This window comes from Petaurus breviceps, unplaced genomic scaffold (genome assembly GCF_028583685.1).
Source record: "Petaurus breviceps papuanus isolate PSGF00001 unplaced genomic scaffold, PetGlider_PUasm1.0 188, whole genome shotgun sequence".
NCBI lineage: Eukaryota > Metazoa > Chordata > Mammalia > Diprotodontia > Petauridae > Petaurus > Petaurus breviceps.
The window spans coordinates 33623569-33645547 of NW_027185804.1; the positions used below are offsets into that span (position 1 = coordinate 33623569).

The following is a 21979-nucleotide window of genomic DNA, read 5'->3' on the forward strand; positions in this document are numbered from 1 at the left end:
ATTCATGAGTCTGTCTCTGCCATGGAAACTGCCTTGATGTCATAGATTCTGCTTAGGTGGGGCTTTGGAGCTAGAAATGCAAGTACATTTGCAAAAAGCCTTTTGTTTGCATGGTAGTCCAAAGTTGCATCCCCCTGTTTACATGTATGCACTATTCACAAGTTAAATTATGCATTCAGGCGGCACCAGTTTTGTGATAATTCAAGCAAGCGTTGGGTTGACCTGTTACCCTTGCAACTTAAGGGAGAGTTTGATAGCAAATTGATAGAAAGAATAGCACCTCGTGTTATGTGCCCTAAATAATAGCATTTTCCCATAACCCTCCCATGAAGTCTCAGAACCCTTTTAGAACATTGCATGACTAGCATTGAATAAACATAATTTCATGGGGCTGAATATGATAAGTGAGCTATGCTATCTAGCACTCAGTATGACATGGCATAAAGAGCCCAAGCCTTGCAGCCATGACAGTCCGGGATTCAAATTTTGCCTCACATATTTAGTAGCTATTTAACTATGGGCAAATCACAGAATCTCTCCAAGCCTCCATTTTCTTATTTGTATAATGGGGCAACACTCACCTGATTGGTTATTGTGAAAATTCAGTGAGATCTTCTGTGTCAAGTGCTTAACTTAATAAAGCGTAGTTAGATATTAAAAAAACACGTCATCTCTAGTCCATCCATTGTTCCTCTTCTACCCCAAGAATAAATTTTTACAAATAGTGCAGAGGAAGCAGACTATAGTAGAAAACTCTTTGGATTTTGATTCCAAGTAACTAAATTCAGACTTAGCCTGTTTTGTGCACTTGGCAGCTGGTAACACATCAGCTCACTTCTCTGCACCTTGGTTTTCTCGTCTGTACAATGTATGGATTGTGGATCAACTCTTAGATCCCTTCCAGTGCTGAAGCCTATGTTCCTACATGTGAAAATCCTTAGCGAAGGGGATGTTGATACAATGGGGCAGTCATTTTTTGTATCCCGAGTACTCAGTAAGTAGGAAAGCTGTAGCCATTGTTTAAAAAAAATTTTGAATGAAGAAATGAATCAGTGTCATGTTGGGCAATGGTCAGTCTACAGAGACTTCATGGCTTAGGAAAGGGAAGTTATCTTCCAAGAGAGTATTTCAGTTTAGAAGGCCTGGCTGTTCATTCTGTCTGAGATTCCATTCTTCCTGAACAAAGTATATCTGCATCTATCAGTGTATCTGGGGCACTGATTTATTTTTTAAACCAAGTAGCTGGTATGCATTTATGGAAAAAAACCAGATTTGGAACAAGTGCAGTGAAAATTAGGTTCTAACTAACCTTCTGACCTTCCCTTTTGAGCATCTCTAATTGCTGGATCACAAAGCACTACGAGACCCATCACATAAGAAAGTTTAAAATCCTATGACATTAGAATTAGGAAGGACCTTAGGGATTCTCTATGCAGGCAGTTTTCCTTATAATTGGTTTCTTTGTATTTTCAAACACGATTCTTGAGACAGTTTCCAGTGGCCTCACCAGACTACCCAAGGGATCTAGTACACAGAAGAGATTAAGAACTACAGTTCTAGAGCTGCCCTCTCCTTTTCTGGAGGAGGAAACTTAAGACTTAGCAAGATGATGTGTGTGGTTGAAGTCCAATAGCCAGACCAGGCTGGCAGTAGAGAGCTCTGTGGCAGAATAGCCTCATGGAACTGAGTGTGGAGATACTCTGAATTGTTCTGCCAAAGTTAGACTAGCTGTAAGCACTCAGGGACCATGGAATTGATTCTTTGATGTCCAGGCATCCACAAATCAAGGAAAGTGTGGCACTTTACAATATGCTTTCACTTGTTTTAAGAACATTTGCGATCCTTCCCCCTTTGAGTCCTCCTTACTCTCTTTGTCACGATGTGGTGCCTGTAACCCCGGGTTCTAAAGGCTCAGATGGCAGAGCTCGGACTGTGGCAGATCTGCTATAATTCTTTCAGCTCTGACGCTGTTCAGAAAGCTCTTGTGTCCAGGGCACAAGAGTCCAGATCAGGAACACTAAGAACAATAAAAAGACAGGGTTGCTTTTCCATGTATTTGGGGACAAGAATTGTACCAAAGAAGGGATAGGACCAGGGTTAGAGGTGGATGGAATGATTATAACATGGGAGAGCAAGAAGGCTGAACTACTCATCTCTTACTTTGGATCTGTTTTTTCTTCTAAGGAGAATATTATTTGGATGAGAAAGGATAGAACAAAAATGGTACATGGAGAGTGAAAGTCTGAGATCAGCAAGGCTGGTTGGTCAGCATCTTGATGCTCCCATAGAGTTCAAGTCACCAGGTGTGCACAAACATCCTAGAGTATCCAAGAACTGGCAGATGGCATTGTGGAGCCACCTCGGGAGAGGTCCTGCAGGCTTGAGGAAGGGTTGTTGTTAACTCCAGTTTAAAAAAAAAAGTATAGACAAATGAGCTCGACTCCTGTTCCTGGAAAAATTTATAAAATGGAATTTTAATAGGGATCATGAATCATGAAGTTGAACTAAAAGAAATTGGCTTCACCAACTATAAGAGGGCTAGATAGCGGGGAGCTCATTTGGAAAAGATCTGGGGCTTTTAGTGGCCTGCAGACTCACTATGAGTCATCTGTGTAATATGACAGCCAAAAGCCAATTCAGTCTGAGGCTTCATTAAACAAAGTAGAGTAAACAGGACCTGATGGGTAAAAATTGTGTCGTGCTGTACCCTGGTCAGCCCACACATGGACAGTTTGGGGGCATATTGCTTTCTGGATACCACATTTTAGGAAGGTCATTGGAAAAGGGAAAATGCCCAGAGGAAAGCTGCCTAGATCTTGAATGGTCTCAAGATAATACCCTAAGAAGGATAGGTTAAAGAAACCTGGGGAGGTTTAGCTCAGAGACTAGACCTAAGGGACTAGAAGTGCTCTCTTTGAGTTTAGGAGTGCCATCGTGTGAAAGAGGGAACATGACTGTTCTGCTTGGATCCAAAGGACAATGGGTGGAGTTGCAGATTTAAGCTTGTCAGGAAAAACTTCTTGCCCATGAGTGCCATCCAAAAATGAAAGAGATTCTGGAGTGAGAGGAGACGAAGAAGAAAGGGGAAGGTAAAGAGAGGATATCTCCACTGCATGACCACCTTTGGGGGTCTTTGAGTTGGAAGAGATGGCCACTAAGAGTTCTTTCCAAGTTGTGGCTGTCTGATACTGAGCTAGAAAGGTTTAATGCAGCCCCAGTATGAACTCCATATTTGTTCTCTGAGCACCCACCCAAGTAAGCTTAGATAGGCTTGTCACCAGGAAGGTGGGCATTGGATGAGGGGTGAGATGTCAGAAGGAGCAGAAGGACCATTGTGAGCAATAAGCAAAGAGAAGGTGCAGTATGGGGCACAAGAAGACCAGTCTGGCCGAAGCGTGTTATATGTCAGCCAGTCAGTAAGCACTGATTATGCTACTGCTGTGTTCTGGACACTCTGCTAAGTTCTGGGAATACAAAGAAAGTCAGAAGAAATTCCTGCCTCGAGGAGCTCCCAGTCTAAAGAGGGAGACAACAGGAAAACAAATATGGACAGACAAGCTGTGGACAGTGTAAACTGGAGGTCATCACCTGAGGGCGGGTGCTGGCAGTAAGGGGACTGGGAAGGATTTCCTGTGGATGCTAGGGTTTGGACTGGGACTTGGAGAAAGCCAGGGAGGCCAGGAGGTGGAGATGAGGAAGGAAAGCATTCCAGGTGTGTGGAACAGCCAGGATGAATGGCCATTGTGGTGAGATAGTCTGTCTTATGCAAAGAATAGAGGCCAGGGTCACTAACCCACAGGGTAAATGGGTGTGAGAATGGGGTGTGTAATGTATGAGAAGACAGTGAAGGTTGGGGAAGGGGCCAGGTTATAAAGCCCTTTGACTGCCAAACAGAACTTTTTTATATTTGATCATGGACATGATAGGAAACCATTGATGTTTGTTGAGTGAGGGTGGTAGTGGGGGAGACATGGTAACACCTGCATTTTAGAAAATCACTTTGGCAGCTGAGTGGAAGAGAGACTGGGTAGGGGAGAGACTTACGGCAGTAAGGCTCACTAACTGGCCATCACCGTGTATGATAGGGTTGTCCAAGGCAGGTTGGCGTCAGATGGTGGAGGACCTTCCTCTTGGCTGTTACAAGCCCACCGTGGTTTTTGAGCAATAGAGTGAATGCCATGACCCTGTGCCCTGGAAGACCAATCCCCTAGCAGCCTGTAGAACGGAGCGATGCGGTTCCAGGCTGGAAAGGTAGGGAATATCTGTTAGTCTCCTGTTAGGATAAGGCCGACAAGGGGTGTTGGAGCCTGAGCTAGCAGGTGACAGCAGTGGGAGCAATGATCAGTGAAATTAGGAGCACAAGAAATACTGCAGAGGAAGACTGAATCGGTCTTGGTGACTGAATGGGTGTGTAGAATGAAGGGGATTAATGACTCCAAGGTTATGACCATGAACATCGATGGTACCACTGGCAGAAATGTGAAAGTCAGGAAGAGGAGCAGGAGTTTCAAATCGACGATGAGTTCTATTTTATGTGTGTTGAACCTGAAGTCCTCAAGCTTAGGGACCGATCTCCCCGAACACGATACAGTGTCCTGGACACAGCAGACAGTGTTAATCGGGCATCCAATTAATGCTAGAATGAGTGCAGGAGCTCCCGACAGAGAAAGACCCAGAATGGCTAGAAAAGACCCAGTGGAAGAGATAGAACATCCTAGAGGCTCTCGTGTGTGGGGTTCCTTCTGGTTCTGGGGGTTGCACTGCTGATACTTCATCCGTGGCCTGAGGAGGAAGCCCTTAATTGTCTTGGATATCACCTCCATGCAAATAGGGTAGAAATTGAGAATTGATGTGGCCAGCTTTCTGGGAAATGGATCCCGGCATTGGTACAGCTGTGCTTCTCTCAATGGCCAGGTGACCGTCATCTACCCCAGACATTGCTGCAGTGGCGAACGTAGGTCAGTTTACATCTGAATTAAGTCGATAGCTAGGAAATGAAGTTTCACACTGGTGCATTTCTGTAGCCAATAGCTAAGAAACAGTCTGTGTACATGCCCCGTTCTCCACAGAGCTCTCAGAACATTAGCCTTCTGATCATAAAGTGTCTAGACCAGAGCTTGTACTGCAGACTTTGCAGAGTTACTCTGGGGAAGGGAGCTGGTGAATAAACACAGAAATGTGAATGCCTGTCATTCTTCTTACATGTTCTGTCTTTCCCTCCTCCTTTTAGATCTAAAGGTGCAATTCTGAACATCTCATCTGCCAGTGGCATGTACCCAGTTCCACTGCTGGCTGTCTACTCAGCGACCAAGGTAAAGCTAATTTTGGGGGGAAAAAAAGATTAGAATAGATTAAGTTAGAAGTGTTTTAAATTTGAATTTCCTGTAGTTTCCTTCTTGGAGAACAGACTTCAGTTCAGGAAGAACTTCTGACATTTTTCTAGGCAAGTCATTTAAATCTGTGGCTTTCAGGAAGATCCCCATGATTGATCTACTAAATCATAGATAGATTGTGACCCATATTGGTAGATTAAGTTCCCATATTAATGAGCTTGTTGCTCTTTCGTTACTTATTCTTGTCGGTTTTAAAATGGGGCCAGAGAGAACCGAAATGTTCCTTGCCCCTTTTGGAAGGGAAAGAAGGCTCATCTAGCTTGACCACAGACCCATAGACTTGACCTAATCTAGTATGGCATCTCCTAAAACACACATTTTCATTTCTGTTGTTGAGGGGAAGGTTAAAGCTAGGTGTTACCCTAAATTTAGGAACATTAGAACTTTAAATCTGTTTTAAATGAATAGCTTGTACCTTTTCTTTCATTCATTCAATAAACATTCATTTAGTACCTACTGTGTGCAGAGAGGTATACTCAAATTTTTTTTTTTTAAGCAATTGGGGTTAAGTAACTTGCTCAAGGTTACAGGCTTATTTCTGGGCATGGTGCTAAGTATCTGAGCCTGGATTCGATCCCAAGGCATCCCGACTCTGGGGCCAGTGCTCTTACTCACTGAGCCACCTGGCCACCCCTTATACTCAATTTTAAAGAATAAACAGTTTACATAAAACATAGGCTCCCTTCCATAGAGCCCATAGCTGAATTGTCCTGACTGTGGTATAAGAGGTTCAAACCCACACATCTTGTTCCTTGCAGACTCGATTTTTCCATAGTAGTGAGGAAACTTTTTGCATTAAAAACCAGTTGTGTTATAGGTGTGTATAACACAAGTGGAAGAGCAGCCTGTACAGGCTTTGAAAACGGTTTTCACCGTCTTGCTCAGGTTATTTCCCAACTTACTCCCCATCAACATAATGGAGCGCTAAGTGCCAGCGATCTAATATTGTGGCCATTGCTGGCCAGGAAGGCCTGGGCCTCTGCTCCAGTTGTCTGTGGTGTTCTTGGGACCACACGTATGGTATCATCTTCCACGTGGGTGGTGAGCTTTTCTTCCAACCCTGGCCAAGCACCTCTTAAGTGTGGGTCAGTGGTTGGGACAGGTTGGCAGCTAAAGAGGCTGGATCAGCAGCAAACATCCATGTCTGCAGTGGGAGGAGAGTCTTGTGCTCTCCCTGTGTCATCTTCACATACACAGGAGACCTCAGTGTCATCAAACCTGTAGTGGGAAAAGAAAGGAAAATGTTGAGAAATACAAGTGAATCTAATCACTCAAACATACAGTGAAACCAGTGCATGGAAGAGAGTCAAAGAAACATTCTTTTAAGTGGAGAGAATTTTATTATTTAGTCTTTTAGGCATGCTTTTCCATTTGAGATAATTAACTCTTTTTCTAAACTTGTCTCCAGAAATAAGAAAAGGGACACTTAGTCCTATTCATCACATTCAGATTTATTTTCATAACATTTTATTAAAAGAGAAAGCAATATTCCTAGTTATTAGGTTTATTTTTCATCCTGACATTGGAAGAACTTAGGGCGTGTGGCCTGTGATAAGAGAACACAACAGGAGAATCATGGGCAAGACCTTGATGGTTCCTATTCAGCAAGCAAGGCTGCTTGGAATTTAGTTTTTTTTCTCAAGTTTATTAATGACATCTCAGAAGTCTTATCAAGACATATCCTTAATTAAAGAAAGGTAATGCTTCCTTTGATAGGATAGAAAAAGGGCAGGCATATGTGATTTTCACATTTGAATAGCTCCATTTTCTACTGTTTCAATATGGCAGCATTATACACATTACACTTAGAAAACAAGATCCCAAATCCACAGAAACATTGACTCTTGTAGCTGCATTGAGAGCAAGGGCCAAATAATTCAGTAAGAGTCAGGCTGGGTCATGGAAAGACCACTGGCCTGAGGGTGACAAGTGCTGGGGTTAATCTTGGAGAAGTACCTTAACTTCTTGGAACCTCTGTTTCCTCACCTTTAAAATGGGGCCAGTCATGTTTCTGCTTTCTACAGAGTGATACGTGCATAATGAGCTCTCTGAGGGGCATTGGTGTCATTGTTCCCTCAAGATATGGTCTTGCTCCTTAGTCATTGGGGTGCGAGTATGTTACCTGTAGACCCCCATCCCTGCATCTGGCTGCAGAGCTCCAGCTCTCTCATGAATGCAGGCAGCTGGTCCCTGAAGAGTGTGAATGACTCTGCATGGCCCATCCCCATGACTGGGGCAGGGTGGGGCCTCTTCATACACAGAGCACAGCACGGCATTGAGAAGGGAATGCGCTGGGAGGTCCCTTGGAGAGGCCTCACTTTTTTGTAAGAGAAAACCGTGGTAGCATAATGCTGTGGGGGAGGCTCATTTACATAGCTGAAATGAAGGGTGCCTTTGCAGCCTGCAATAAGGCCTGGCTTTACTCTGTCAGTGTAGTTAGGGAAGGAAAGGAGCCAAACTCCCGCCTCCAGCACATCCACTTGATTTGGTTTGTGCCGGCCAGGGGAGCACTGATACGGCTGCTCCTCGTTTGAAAGAACGCACTTACGCACACACCTTTTTTGAGCTGCTTTTGTCCTGGCTGACAGACACATTCTTAGTGAAACACCCATGTGCTGACGGCCTGAGCCTGGACAGTGGAATGCCTCCTTAAGGCTTGTGGGCTCTGCCGCATTGACGAGAATGTTGCCAGCTCGGCACCTCGCAGAGTCGGGCTTGATGTCATGTGCATTACACGTGAAGCACCCTTCCCATGTACATGCCAGGTGCTTACTAGGCACCGGGGCTGCAGAGGTGGGAGGGGATCACCCTCTTACCTTCCTGAAAGGGAACTCCAGGCTGTTGTTTTGGAAAAGAGAGAAAGTGTTCTCTTATCTGTCTGTACCTGCTGGGTCTCAGCTCCCCAGGGGACCCTTGACTGTTAATCTCAGAGCTTATTTCTCTGTGTCTCTTCAAGCACAGAATTCTGACTGTGTTTTTGTTTATGTTGTGATTGGAAGAGAGGGGTTATATCTTTTAGTAGCTAGGAATAAAATAAATTTCTTCTTGGAAAGCAGTAGAATTATAAAATGAGTGGACTTGGGACCATTATGTTCTACCAAATGACCAGAACCATATGCAGACACAGGAAGATGATGATGACTGATTTTTAGAGCATGTCACATACATTGTCATGATTGTTCCTCACAGCCACTGCCTTAGGTTAGAGCACTGTCATTTTATGTTACCGATAAGCTCATCATGTAGATGGCAAATGGTCCAGGTCAGGTCTTCTAGCACCAGGAAGATGAGGACCTTTCCACCATATCGTGCTTTCTGCCTTGACCCTAAACTGGCTCCAGACGACCTCTTTCCACTGAGTCCTAATCAGACCAATATAATCTACTTAACCAGAATCTAGCTTGATGATGGCTTTGCTGTCAAAAGCCAACTTGTTATTGTATGAGGTCACCGTCTTTATCTAAAGTAAAAGGAATGGTGAGGAACCCTCACGTTCCCTGGTTGCCAGATTATCTCTCGTTTCCAAGACGACAAATCAGCCGATTGATGTCATCTCTGTGTTTTCTTCTCCCGCCCCCCCCCTCCCACCCCATGCAGGCTTTTGTGCATTTCTTCTCCCAGTGCCTCCATGCGGAATACAGGAGCAAGGGCGTCTTTGTGCAGGTGAGTGGAATTCGTTTCTGTGAAGCATCCCTGTTATTGCGTGGTTGCCACAGCAACTGTGGCTGTCTTGGCAACGAAAGGAAATCACGTTCCTGAGTAAGTGAATGTGACGTTAACACACCGTTAAAGATACAGTTTCCCTTTGGCTTGTGTCAGGAAGATCTAGACTTCTGAAAAATGTTCCCCAAACTTCAGTGGGGATTCGTGCCCAAAGCCAAGCCAAGGGTGTCATGGAAGTGGTTTGAGCAGGATGGGTACAGGCTCTGTCACTGTAACAAAGCTTACAGAGAAGGCCACGGAGTCACAGGTTTAAACCTGGCGAGGGGATCTTTGGTCCTGTGAAGCCATCTCCTCCAGGAGAGGTGGAGAAAGTGTCCTAGAAAGGGAAAGTGACTTAGCTAAGGTCCCACAGGTTGTAAGTAGAAGAGTTGGATTCACACTCAGGGTCTTGGAGCCTGAGTCCAGGGTTCTCTTTTCCTGCACCAGCCTGCTCCATGAAGACCTCTGTCCAAGGGACTTGAATCCTGGCCCCTCTGATTAAAATTCTAATGTATTCACCATTGCACTGTCAACACTCAGATCTGTGTGTGCCAGGAGGGTGGCAGGCAGAGACAAAAGCAGTAAGTGCCCTCTAATGAAGGAACATTGGATTTCACTAAAGCTGAGGCTCCTGCTTGCTGGGTACTAGGATGACATTGAGACTGATCTCTGAGCTTATCAGCCAGCCTCATCACAGAAAACTGCTGCAGCAGCAGTGCTCTGACAACTGGCAATGCCATACGGGTGGGAGCTCCAAGAAATCCTGCTAGGTGCCTTTATTGGTGCTACTCTCAGCCGGTTAGCCAGGGGCACGGGATAATAATGGCCCATGGGATCATCAACAGGTATGCCTCTGGGAACATGCAAGGGCTCTGCCAGTGTTTATCATGAGGCAGGGTCAGCCCCACCTCTCAGTGCTGGAGGGGAATTCGGTGATAGCTGGTAAAGTGAAGTGGCCGTCCAGCCTCTACATGAACCCCTCCAGGACCGTCAGGATCCCCTGTTCTGTTTTTTGGACAACTCCGTCAGGAAGTTTTTGCTTTCATTGAATTGAAATTGGCTTTCCACGCTAGCAACTTCCTACCCTTTGCTTCTAGTTCTGCCTTTTTGGACTAAGCAAAACATGTCTTAATTTCTATCCTGCCTGCCATTTGGACCTGAAGATTAATATCATGTTCTCCAGCTGCTGTTTGTGAAAGCTGGTTGGGGAGGAGGGGATATCCTGTGGGACTGCTATTTTAGGGCAGTGGGTATGGGAAAAATGGGGAGAAAATCTGGCAGAAATGAATAATGTAAATCAGAAGTTAATAAAGCATTTGAGGAAAAAAAAAAGCTGGTTGGCACTCCTGGGATCCAGGCTCTCCTGTCAAGGCAGCTCTAGAAACCCATCAGGTAGATCCCAGGCCTAGGCATTTTACTGGTCCAACAGAGTCGGGTGAGCAGATAGTTCATCAGTCTTCCTAACAGTTCAGAGCCGCCCCATCAAGTTTTCAAGTCCACATCTCCTTCTCTTTGTGTAGACCTTGGGCAGATCAGTGCTCCCAAAAGAACACAGTGCTGTCTTGCCCATTGAGGGTGGGAGTGTTATTATCTTACCATTTAATCCTGGAGTCAGCTTGACCCTGACCTGGTCTAAAATCTTACTCCCTTTGGTGTAGGAGCCCTGGTGGTCTGGATGACCCCACCACCAGGTGCTGTCTGCCTGCATCCAGGATCTCTACCTCAATGTCCAGTGCACCTGCGGATAAACCACTGTTTCCAGACCTTCCTGGGGGATGCCAGATTTGAAGGACTCAAGAGCCCTGGTTTGAGTCCCAACTCTGCCATTTACTGGTTACAGGACCTCAAGGAAACCAGATTACTTCTTGGGGCCTCAGCTTCCTGTTCTGTTAAGTGGGTTGGACTAGTTCTCCAAGATCAGCCTTCTTCCAACTTACTATTCTATGATCTGGGTTTTAATTCTATGTGGTATTACATTATTCCCTTTCTCCCTCAGTCATCATTGCTTCTTGAATGAAATGTAAATTGTTATAATATTACTCCATTGTTTGTGTTACAAGGACTTATTGTTCTTATTCCCCCACTTCTGTTGTCCTTTCTGTCGGTGTGGTGTGGATATGACCCTGGTTCTAGCACACTCTTCTGGATTGCAGGGCCATAGCAGTCTGGAAGGGCTTCCAGTACGGTCCCAGCCATACACCATGTGTGTCACTTGTCCAAGAACCATTTGGAGAGGCTCATCACTCGCTTGGCCACAGCAGTTCTCAGAAAGTAGGCTGAGTCATAGAGGGAATTCAGTCTGCCCTGGTGGAGGGAATACCCACACCTACAAACTCACTGATTCTGAAAGAAGCCATCAGAGCAGTGGGAGGGATACGCCAGTTTTGTGTGGCCCTTGACAGGCTCTGAAAGAAATCTTCCCATGATCCAGAAGGGCTTGTAGAGCACCAGCTGTGTGCTAGGCCCGGGGCACATGAGGCAAATCAGAACCACCAAGCCTGCCTCAGGGAGCTTATGTTCTATGGAGGGAGACAGCTTGTAAGTGAGGAGGCAGAGACAAGTGAGATGGAAGGTGACCTGAGAAAGGAAGGCTTTCTATGTGGTCTCCCATTGATTTCTATCACAGTTCCCTGAGATATGGAATGGAAACAGAAGAGGGGACTCAAACCCACCTCACAGAGTCGGAAGGGATGTCAGAGGTCTTGCAGTGTCCTTGAGGAGAAGCTGGCCAGCCTTCCAGGGAGAGGGACGGCAGTCCGTGGCACTTCAGGATAGCTCTGGTTATTAGGAAACTTTCTTTACATCAAGCTGAAATCTACTTCTCTGCCTCTTTCCCCAGTCACATCTAGCTCTACACTGTAGAGGTAAGGTTAAGGCAGCCCTTTGGATTTGGAAGCTAGTATCATGTTCCCTTTCCATCTCCTTGTCTCCAGGTAAAACATGCCCAGTTCAAGTGTTTGTTGTATGGCATAGCTTTTAGTCCCCTTGCCAGCCTTGCTCCCCTCTTATGGACTCTGCACAGCTCATCAGTGCATTCCCAAAATGTGGTATTTGGAGATGAACCACAGTATTCCTGATCTGGACTGACTTGGCAAATTTGGCCCTCCATCCCCATGGAGAAGGAACCTGACCCCCAACACAAACTGCTGACCAACTGCCCCCATTGTGGCAGGCAGGGAAACCTAGCTGAAGCAGTATCTCTCTGAGGGAGAGCCAGAACGCTACATGTGTCAAATTCAACTCAAACCATCACTTCGACTGTCAGCTCTTCTCAGACCTAGACAGAGACAGCCCAGGACTCAGCCCCGGAGCCCTGAGAATTGAACTGCCCCCAGACTGCCAGCCTGCATTCAGCCTGGCCCTCAGTGCTGTCATCAAGGAGAGCAGCCCATGTGGGGAAGGTTCCTAACATCTCTGCCCAGCTGCCTGCATCCAGTGGACACATAAGCCCTAGAGCCTTAATGATAGCAGCACTTCCCTAAACCACAGATCCTGCTTCCTGTCCAGCCCTCAGCCTTCATCCAGGGAAACGACTCTCGGGAGGCGTAACCTAGCAACTGCCTCTGCAGGTGCTACAGCTCCCACTTCCTCAGCAGCCACAGCCGTGGAAGACAGGGAAAGGGATATTCTCACCCCCAAGGCCTTGGCGCCATCAGGTGGCTTACCAGTACAGTCACATGGAAATGACAGAAAAGATTCCTCTCCATCTGTGTTGCCCCCTGTGCCCTCAGCACCATTGAGACTTTCCACCTGACTTATTGCTGTGTGAGTGTGCGCTCCTTGGGAGCAGGGTCTCCTCTCCCCAGAGCTCAGCACAGGGCTTTGCAGTGGTAAGCATTTAGGAAATGCTCTTTTCATTCATTTGTTGATTCAGCCTAAGGTAGCCCAAGCTTTGGGGGCTGGTTCATCGTGTGCATTAGTATCCTGTTCAAGCATTCTTGCCTTCCTCTCCTGGCTCTGGGGTTTTCCCTCCAAAACAGGGAGACCATCGGGTCAGTACAGCTCAGTATCCTGAAGTAAGAGACCTTCAATATCAAATTGTGATTGAAGGTTAAAAAAAACAAACTCGGAATAAAAATAGTGAGGATTTCTTCAGGGTTATTTCATTTCCTCTGTGGGTAATAATTTGATCCCAAAACATAATCTCTCCACTCTAAGTTAGTTATAGGGATGCAGATTTTGACTCAGTGTGAAGAGCGTCCTGCTAAAGCTGGAATGAACCACCCAGGCAGGTGGTGAGTTCCCCTTCACTAGAGGTGGTTGAGCAGAGACTAGATCCTCACTGTCAGGAAGGCTTGGACTGGGGCAGATTCGGGGCTTGGAGAGAATCTCTGGGCGTCCCTTCCCGTGCTGGGACTCTTGTCTGCTGAGCACGTTTGTTTCCCTGGGGATGTTGTCCTTGCTGGGCCATCACTTCTAAGTGTCTGCAGACACTCCCAGAGGTCCTGTTGCAGTATAGCTGGGATAATCAAGCTCGGCCTTTCCAAGTCTGTTGTCTGTAAACCAGAATTAAATAAGTTTTAGTGTCTTCAGCTTCTTTATAAGTAATAATCAGAGTTAGCATTTATGTAGGGCTTCCAAGATTGCAGAGTGCTTTCCAGCTCATTTTATCCTCTGGGAGGTAGGTACATACTGTTAGCCTCATTTTACAGAAGAAGTCACAGAGCTAGTAAGTGTCTGAACTTGAACTCGGGCCTTCTTGACTCCAGGCCCAGCACTCAGCCTGTTACACCACCTGTCTGCCTAAATAAGGATCCCTGTTCTCCTTCCTTTGCTACTGCTCTTCTTTCCCATCGTTTCCCCATTCCTGCCGTTGAGGAAAAGTATTTTTCACACTTGTCTTTTATTATTCCCTTGACTCAATTTCTCGGGGGATGAAGGAGATGTGTCTTTCATTTCCCTTCATGGAACCAATGTTAAATTTTTCTCTCTGACCAAGCCTTTTTCTCTTCTTTTTTATCCTTATCTTTTTTCCTTTAAATACTTGTTTTCATGGGTGAGGAGGTTCAAACTCTCTCCCCTGTCATTGGCATTGTTTGATTCTTTAATCCAAATACTTACTTTATTGATAGAAATAGTTGGGGGGGTGGCTAGGTAGCACAGTGCATAGAGCACCAGTCCAGGAGCCAGGAGGACCTGCGTTCAAATCCGGTCTCTGACACTTAACACAAAAACTAGCCACGTGGCCTTGGGCAAGTCACAACCCCAATTGCCCTCCAAAAAAAAAAAAAGAAGAAGAAGAGATAGAAATAGTAGTGATAGAAAGTGATTAGGTGCCTCTGAATTGTTGGCCTTCAGTATAATTCAGGATTGAATGGACTAGAGCTGCGATTTCATAGGTTTAGGGAGATCCCAGTGAGGATGTGAGGAAACCTTCTCCATCTATGTAGACTGACACCTTCCTGCCCAGGGTCAGCCATTGGGAAGCAGAACTGGAAATCTCGTCTTCCTGACCTTAAGGATGGCTCGCTCCATGCTCTCCACTCCTGACATTTTAGGCAGTGAATACTTCCCTAAATTAAAGGTGGTGGTGTTTTCTTTAAAACAGCCTGTTCTGTCTAGATGAGGATAACAGGTGCTCAGTGCTCACCCCCAAAATAGGGCAAGCTCAATGTTTGAACCTCTTCTACTCCACAGCTGAGGACAGTGGGGTCAGCCTCTGACTTCATGTACCTCAGAAATACTCCTTCAGTGTTTATCAGGGATAGGCAAGCACCTTCCCTTGGCCACTGCCCACTCTTCCATCTTTCTCTTGCCTTTTCTGGTAGGCTGCTCATGAATCAGCACATTTGTAGCTCAGAGCATATGTTAGGTAGCCCTTTGAAGCAGCTGAGAATGGAGGGCACTGATGGAGCCTGGATCTTAGGTCATCACATAGCAGGAGGAGTTTTATGCTGGGTGATTGCAGCCCCATTTGGGCCAGAGGCTTTGTTCTATTGGAAGAAGACACTGACCCACTTTTGTTTCTGGAATTGTAGAGTCTAGAATCTGTAGGGCATTTGGCCATGGCAGCTGCTTCAGAGGCCAGATCATTCCTGGCTGAGAAACCAAATCCTCAGTATTATTGCCAGAGCAGAGAACCTTTTGCCAGCTGAGACTCCTTTCTCATCATTGTCTTCCATTATGACTGGGAATTAAATTGACCCTTATTATTAACAAGAGTCCGCCTCCTTCGACTAGGCCTCTCTTGGCTTACTCCAGATTTGGCATCTTCTCCTCCTCCGATCCTTATCTTTACTGCTCTGACTAATTAAGAGCTGGGCATGTCGCTAATCGTGGTCATACTCACTTCATTGACCTGGCAGGTTCTTTCTGTTTCTATGGGTCACATTTGGTTTTCTGATTGATCAGTCAATGGACAAATTGAAGAACTGAGAGGGAGAGAACAACTCAAAATTCATTCAAATGATGTTAGGTTGATTACTTTGATTTAAGAAGATATTACTCCTCTTTGTGAGGGTTTTTTTTTTTTGGATGCTCTATTTTCATTGCTTTGGTTTAAACAGTCTTATGAATAAGCTATAATCGGTAAGGTGAATATATTGCCTTCCTTCCAGGAGCTTATAGTCTATAAGACATATGCAAATAACAATAATATAAGACAAAATGTGGTTGGAGAAAGAGATCCATCGTGTTCGGGGAGCCAAGAGGCAGGAGATACCCCTTGTAGCTTGGGGAAATGAGGGAAGGTGAAATTTAATCTTCTTGAAGAATGGATGGGAAATGAAATAGAGCTGAAGATGTTGTAGGCAGCAGGACCAGAGTGCTTAAAGACATGAGGTGGGAAAGAACAAGTCCCATTTGGAGAGTGACCCAGAGGAACCTTGGGCTGGAGCATCTGGTGTATGAAGGCTAATATTGGGAGGTGAGGCTGGACAGAGAGGTCCTCGAGGACCTCGAATACCACCTCAGATGGTTTAGACAGCCTCATGCAGAAGAAAGTACTGGACAGAGAGACAGTATCAGAGCCTACTGAGACCTCTTAGTCCCACTGGGAGGCACAAGCTGCCTGCCCACCTCACCCAGGTATGTCACCTGACTCCAGTCCCAGCAGCCATATACCCTGAGGCCTCTTAAGTGAACATGCTTCCTAGTTCTTCTCTAGCCTGGGCATGGGACCTTAAGCAAGTTTGTTGAATGTCTTTGATCCTCAAAAAACTCCTAGGGAGAGGAGAGAATAAACAAATACTCTTTTTAATGTCAGTTTGATACCTTTTAGTAATACGAACTAACTAGTCTTGCATGCTCTTATCCTTACCACAACAGAACCATGCCTTGGCCCATATCAATATCAGTAGCCCCTTCTAGGCATAATTTATCCAGAGGACTAGATGCTCTGAATTCAAAACAGATCGAATTTATTGAATTTTAAGTGGTAAAACCTGGAAAATGTTTAAAATTGTTACCTGTAAATTCTGCCTCTGATGCTCATTGGGAGAAATGTATTTTAGCAATAATTTCATACGAAATAAGATTGTTTCTGATTTAAAATGAAGAGAGAGTGAAAGCCTCTGGCTCTGGTTTCCCATTTGTCACAGTTTTGAGGCTTAGCTCAAATGTTCTAACTTGCACTGGGGGCCTTTTGGCCTTTGCAGTAAAGCTCCTTATGGGCTGGGCCATTGTGTTTTTGTCTGTGACCCTAAATCCTAGGACAGTGGGTAGCCCAGATTAGGTGCTTAATGCTTTAAATTGAATGGCCAAATGCATATTTCCAGAATGCATCCTTTAGAACCAACCTTTTCTTGTAAGGGATGAGTTTGGGAGTTATCAGCATACAGTAATAGAATCTGGGATCAGATTAAACTTGGTTAATATTCTCTTTTTGAGGAATGCTTTCATTTTGTGGCACTCGGACTAATCAAATTTACCTTGACCTTTTATTTGTTTGATTATGATTTAGTAAGAACTGGTCCTTTTTTCAGGATTGGTGCCTCTAACATGAATCTGAGGGGAGATAATTTGGGGAGGGATGACTAAGACATCTGTGGGACTTCTGTCACTAGAGGGAGCACTAGAGTCACCTGTCTGCCTGCCTGTCCACCCTAGTGACAGAGACTGGATTGGGTGTTTCTTTAGAAGCTCTGATTGCAAAGAAAAACTGATTTTGTGAAAACCCTGGCCCTTTCTTTCCCTTGAGTGTGGAAACCTCTCCAAGAGCCCGGGTTCTTCTCCCAGCTCTTCTCTTCATTGCTTTCAGTGAGGCCAGGGAGAGCCATTTGGCCTTCGGAGGCCTCTTTTCCCCATTGGAGGTCAGAGGTTTGGGAGGTGGATGGTCTCTGCGATTCCTCCCAGCATGCCCACTCTGGGGCTGTCTTTCAGATCAAATGAACAGCCCTTTACCAAATGACTCCTGCCAGGCACAAGGACCCCCAACTGGTGCTGGGGATGCAATGCTGCAGATCCACATCCTGAAGGTGGAAGTCGAGCAGTGTGCAGAGGTGTCTGGGCACACACACAGCAGGGCAAGGAGAGGGTCTGACAAAGCGCCTTAGGGCTCTGGGAAGAGAGCCGGGCGCTAGGAAGGCAGAGGAGCCTGTGGCTAAAGTAGGCCAGGGCATCCCAGAGCTCAGCAGGGCAGAAGGTGATGCAGTGGGTCTGTGGAGTCCAAGGATCGGGGTTCAGGTGCCGGCCCCACCTCCCCTCTGTGACCTCAGCAGGACAAATGTTTTAGCCTCTCTGGGCCTCAGTTTCTTCATCTGTAAAGTAAGGAGGCAGGGCTAGATGATCTAGGATCCCTCCTAGCCCTAAGCCCTTGACAGCTGCCACCTTGACTGCCTGGGAGGGGAGGGCTTTGGTTTGAGAGACCAGCGCGTTCTCACTTGTCTCTCCAAATGCTCACCTGGGGAGCCTGTTGGCCTCGGCCCCACCTGAATGATGAGCTGTCCTCTGGCACCACCAAGTGGCCCCGCTGAGCAATGCAACCTCATGGCTTCTAGCTGTGAGCACTTATTAGGCTGCATGCATGTTCACCAATACAAGCTGCAGAGGGACCATTTTAAGTAGAATGGTTTGGGCTGAAGGTGAGGGGCTGGCAACACTAATCTCACGTTCACCTGAGCTACTTGTGTGCCATAATGTTGTCAGTGAGACAGTGACAGATTGGCTTTTCAGAGGGAGGTGAGATCATTTCTCCAAAACACCCCATGTTTGTAACACTCCTAACAAGTGATTAACACATGCTTTGTCTAAAGTCTCTCTATCTCAGAAGTAAAGCCATCCGGCCCTCCCCGGTAATCGTAGGCTCTCCATGCCTTCCAATCCCGTGCTGCTTATATTGCCTCTGCCACGGGAGCCACGCTTCTGACAAGCCCCCAGATAGTCCATGTTCTTCCATCCATGTTCTGGGGCCTTCTTCTACTTGTCCTGACATTGGGTAAATAGTACTGGACTAGGTGGGAACTCTCTACGACCTGCCATAGTAACGGCCTTCATTCTGCCTTTGTCGGTGTAGCCTCTTATCAGAGGGGAATTCAGAGAGGTGGCAAGCACCTCCGTGAGCAGCCACTGGAAAGCATACCTAATGGGGACCACATCTTTAATACACTTTCCACCAGACTTAATCTAACCCAGCAGAGCAGGAGGTTGTGATTTTCCTTTACAGGAGTTTGAAATCTTCAACACTTTTTGCTTAATAATCCTGTACTCTGTTTAGCAGAATATTTGGGTAAGGGCACCCTGGACTGGACCGTTTGGTCTCCCAATCGATGCTTCAGTTTGGCTTATTCCTGCCAGTTCTCTCTTCCTTTCCCTGTTTGGGTGATGTGGGCAGTTCCGTCTCATGTTGGTTCTTTGTGTTACAGGTTGTGTCCCATCCTGGTGCCTTCTGTTGAGGCAGGAGAAAGATTCTCTTTTTGAGATGAGAACTTGAGATGCATCATTTTGCCGCAGACATGGTTCTGAATTCTGTTTGTGAAAATAATAATTAGTAAGATAATGTTTTCTCACTTGAGCTCAATCGGCTTTGTTTTTCAGAGTGTCCTGCCATTCTTTGTGGCCACAAAACTGGCAAAAATCCGAAAGCCGACCTTTGATAAGCCATCGTCAGAGACATTTGTGAAGTCTGCAATTAAGACAGTTGGTATACAGACCAGCACCAATGGCTATCCTGTCCACTCCATTATGGTAGGTAGTTCTTTATCGAGAATAGAGTTTTCACATATCAATTTCTTCTTTTTATAATAAAATACTTAATTTTTTTTTCTTTATAATCGGAGTTTCTGTTTTGAAGCAGTGGGTCCAGCAACAAAACAGATACTTTTTAGACATGGCAAGAAATTGTTTCAGAGTTGTACTAGCTTCTGTCTTTGAGAAAAAGAAAGCCTTAGTATCAAATAACTTTAAAAACCACACTTAAAAAAAATGTCTGAAGTAACTTGGCTTAGTGAGTGGAGATCTGGCCACAGCGCCAGGAAGCCCTGGGCTCAATTCCTGTCTCTGTTCATACTGGCTCTGGGACCCTGGGCAGAGGGTCTGGATAATTCTAAGGCATACAAGATGATGGACTACATTGGAAGAGGGCTTTCCCTTACCCAGGCGGCTTTCAGGACAAAAGAATCGCATGTCTGATCCCCTGAAAATCATTGAAGATGTAAGACCACATGCTTAAGCATAACCCCAATTGAACTTCCCCTGATGTCCAGTACATCTGTTCTGCATGTAGATGACCCTGGGTTCTCAGGCTATGCTGGGAGCAAAAGTTCTGGCAGGGTCTTCTGAGATGGAAACCCTTCCCATGGAGGCCCAGCATTAGATTCTGGGTGTCAGTGGTCAGAACAGCAGTCTAGATTTTATCACCAGGATGGCTAAAGGATGATGGTTGCTAGGTCAGAAAAGGTTCTACTTAAAGGAGAGAGAGAGACAGAGAGAGAGAGATGGCAATCTGCATCTGGGAAGGGAAATCCTCAGTCTGAAGGATCAACTTCGAACCTTCTTTTCTCTCTTCTTTCTAGGGCTGGATCATCCATCTGATGCCTTTATGGCTTTCCATGAAAATTTCAATGTCTGTAAACAAGGGATTGCGAGCTTCCTACATGAAGAAGACCAAGAAAACTTAAGCTGGTGTGAACCCATCAAGAACTTCCAGCAGATGGTACAATGTGTTCAACATGCTCTGCAAAATACCAACCTTTAAAATCTCCATTTATCACTTTTTAATTTAGTAATAGGACTAAATGCTTTTGGGTTTGAGGAGAACTTATTTCCTTAGACTGTTTACTCCAAGCCAATTGGACCAAGTCAGAAACTTCAAGTAAGAGCTTTTCAGTTAGTGGGGAATCCTTACTTAGCAAACAAAACAGCATCAGGCTAATCGGGGGAGGGGGGGTGCAAAGTGGGTTACTAGATCTCAGCTTACTAACTGTACTAGACAGCTGGCAAGGGACCGCAAAAGCCTTCTCAGGGCCAAAAAACTCAACCATCACCTGGTTCTGTAATCCTCAGAAGTACTTGGATAATACTCCTTGTATTATCTGAGTTATACTTGCTAAGTGACAGCATGACCACTGTTTCAGTTGTACTCATTCTGAGGGATGTGAGGAGGTTAATTGAGTGCAGTGGTCCTGGGGGATGGGGGGAGATTGTGTGGACTCTTAGGGTCTTTTTAAAACCATGTAAAGTCTGCGTCTATGTCAGCTTCTCCGAGTTGGGGACGTGCCCTTTTTTGTCTTTGTATCCCAAGTGCTCAGTGCTGGGCCTGCCTGACTCACAGCAGGTGCTGAATAAAATGCTGCTTGTGGGAATGCCTCTGTGTCCATCCAGGTTTGTTTGCTACCGGTCTTGTTTCGAAAACAATGCTCACCAAAACAGCCTTGTGTGACTAATGCTCCTTCCTTTTTATCCTACAATTTAAATGAACATCAACACAAAAAGCTCTGACAGGGTTCTGGTTCATGAAGAAAATCCCCACAAGAGGCCGGAGGCATCCTTTGGTGTCCAGTGGTTCAGAGCATGACCGACCTGGAGAGGCAGCCAGTCTGGGCCCCACCGGCCTTCCTTGTTCACACTCTGTATGGGCACATGTCACTACCACTAATTAACACTGCTCCCAAAAAGCAAACTACTCACTTGGCATAATGTAAAACCTTCTCTTAAAAAAAAATTCCAAATTGTTGCTGTTGGTGCAAAGATTACATTCTCTTGATGCTTACTGGTCATGGCTGCTGTAATCTCCAGGAGAAGTCACTGTGGGGTAATGGAAAAAGCACAGATTCTGAAATCTAGAGGAGAGGGATCGTCTTCAGGCTCTGCTGCTTACTAACCTTGTGTTCTCAGACAAGCCACGATTCCTCTCTAGACCTCAGTTTACTCCTCTGTAAAATGAAAGGGATGGACTAGCCCATTTGGAAAGCCCCTTCTAGCTGCAGCGTTCTGTCAGTTGTGAGGCAAGGTTTTCCTTCCTCTGCTGCTGCTTTAATCTCAGCCACACCTAAAAGGGCCTGGAAGTTGGGAAGATTACCTCCCCTTTCTGGGGCATCATGCAGGGAATATGGTGCTCTTTCCTGGATTGTTGCTTTGCTCAGGCCGCAGCAAGGATACCTGTTTCATTGCCTTCTTTGATTGCATTTAGGAAATAGCTGCATTCTATCTGACAAGTTCCCCAAAGATCCCAGAAACCTCCATCACTGCTCTGAACCAATTTGCAAACACTCGGGGAGGACGTGGGTGAAATGAAAGTCTCTTTTTATTATATAGTAATACTCCCCCATCAGTCTGTGAGCTCCTTGAGGGCAGGGACTGTCTCACCTCTTTTCATATCCCTTAGCACTGTGCCTACCTAGCACAACAGTGGGCGCTTAATAAATGTGAATTGAAAGACATACATACTAGTTCCCCACACCTCCTTGTTCCACCCTGCTTGGCTTATCAGCTGGTGGGTCAAAATTGAG

At 45.7% G+C, this 21979-nt stretch overlaps 1 protein-coding gene across 1 annotated transcript in view; it reads left to right on the top strand.

Moving 5' to 3' along the window:
- The window catches only part of HSD17B12 (hydroxysteroid 17-beta dehydrogenase 12), a 159499-nt gene extending 138666 nt beyond the window's left edge, over positions 1-20833 (top strand). The window contains exons 8-11 of the mRNA XM_069091458.1: positions 5231-5312; positions 8991-9056; positions 19068-19217; positions 20045-20833. Of these exons, the coding sequence (XP_068947559.1) occupies positions 5231-5312; positions 8991-9056; positions 19068-19217; positions 20045-20149 (403 nt within the window). The 3' untranslated portion in view covers positions 20150-20833. The remainder of the gene's footprint in view (positions 1-5230; positions 5313-8990; positions 9057-19067; positions 19218-20044) is intronic.
- The last annotated feature ends 1146 nt before the right edge of the window (positions 20834-21979 follow it).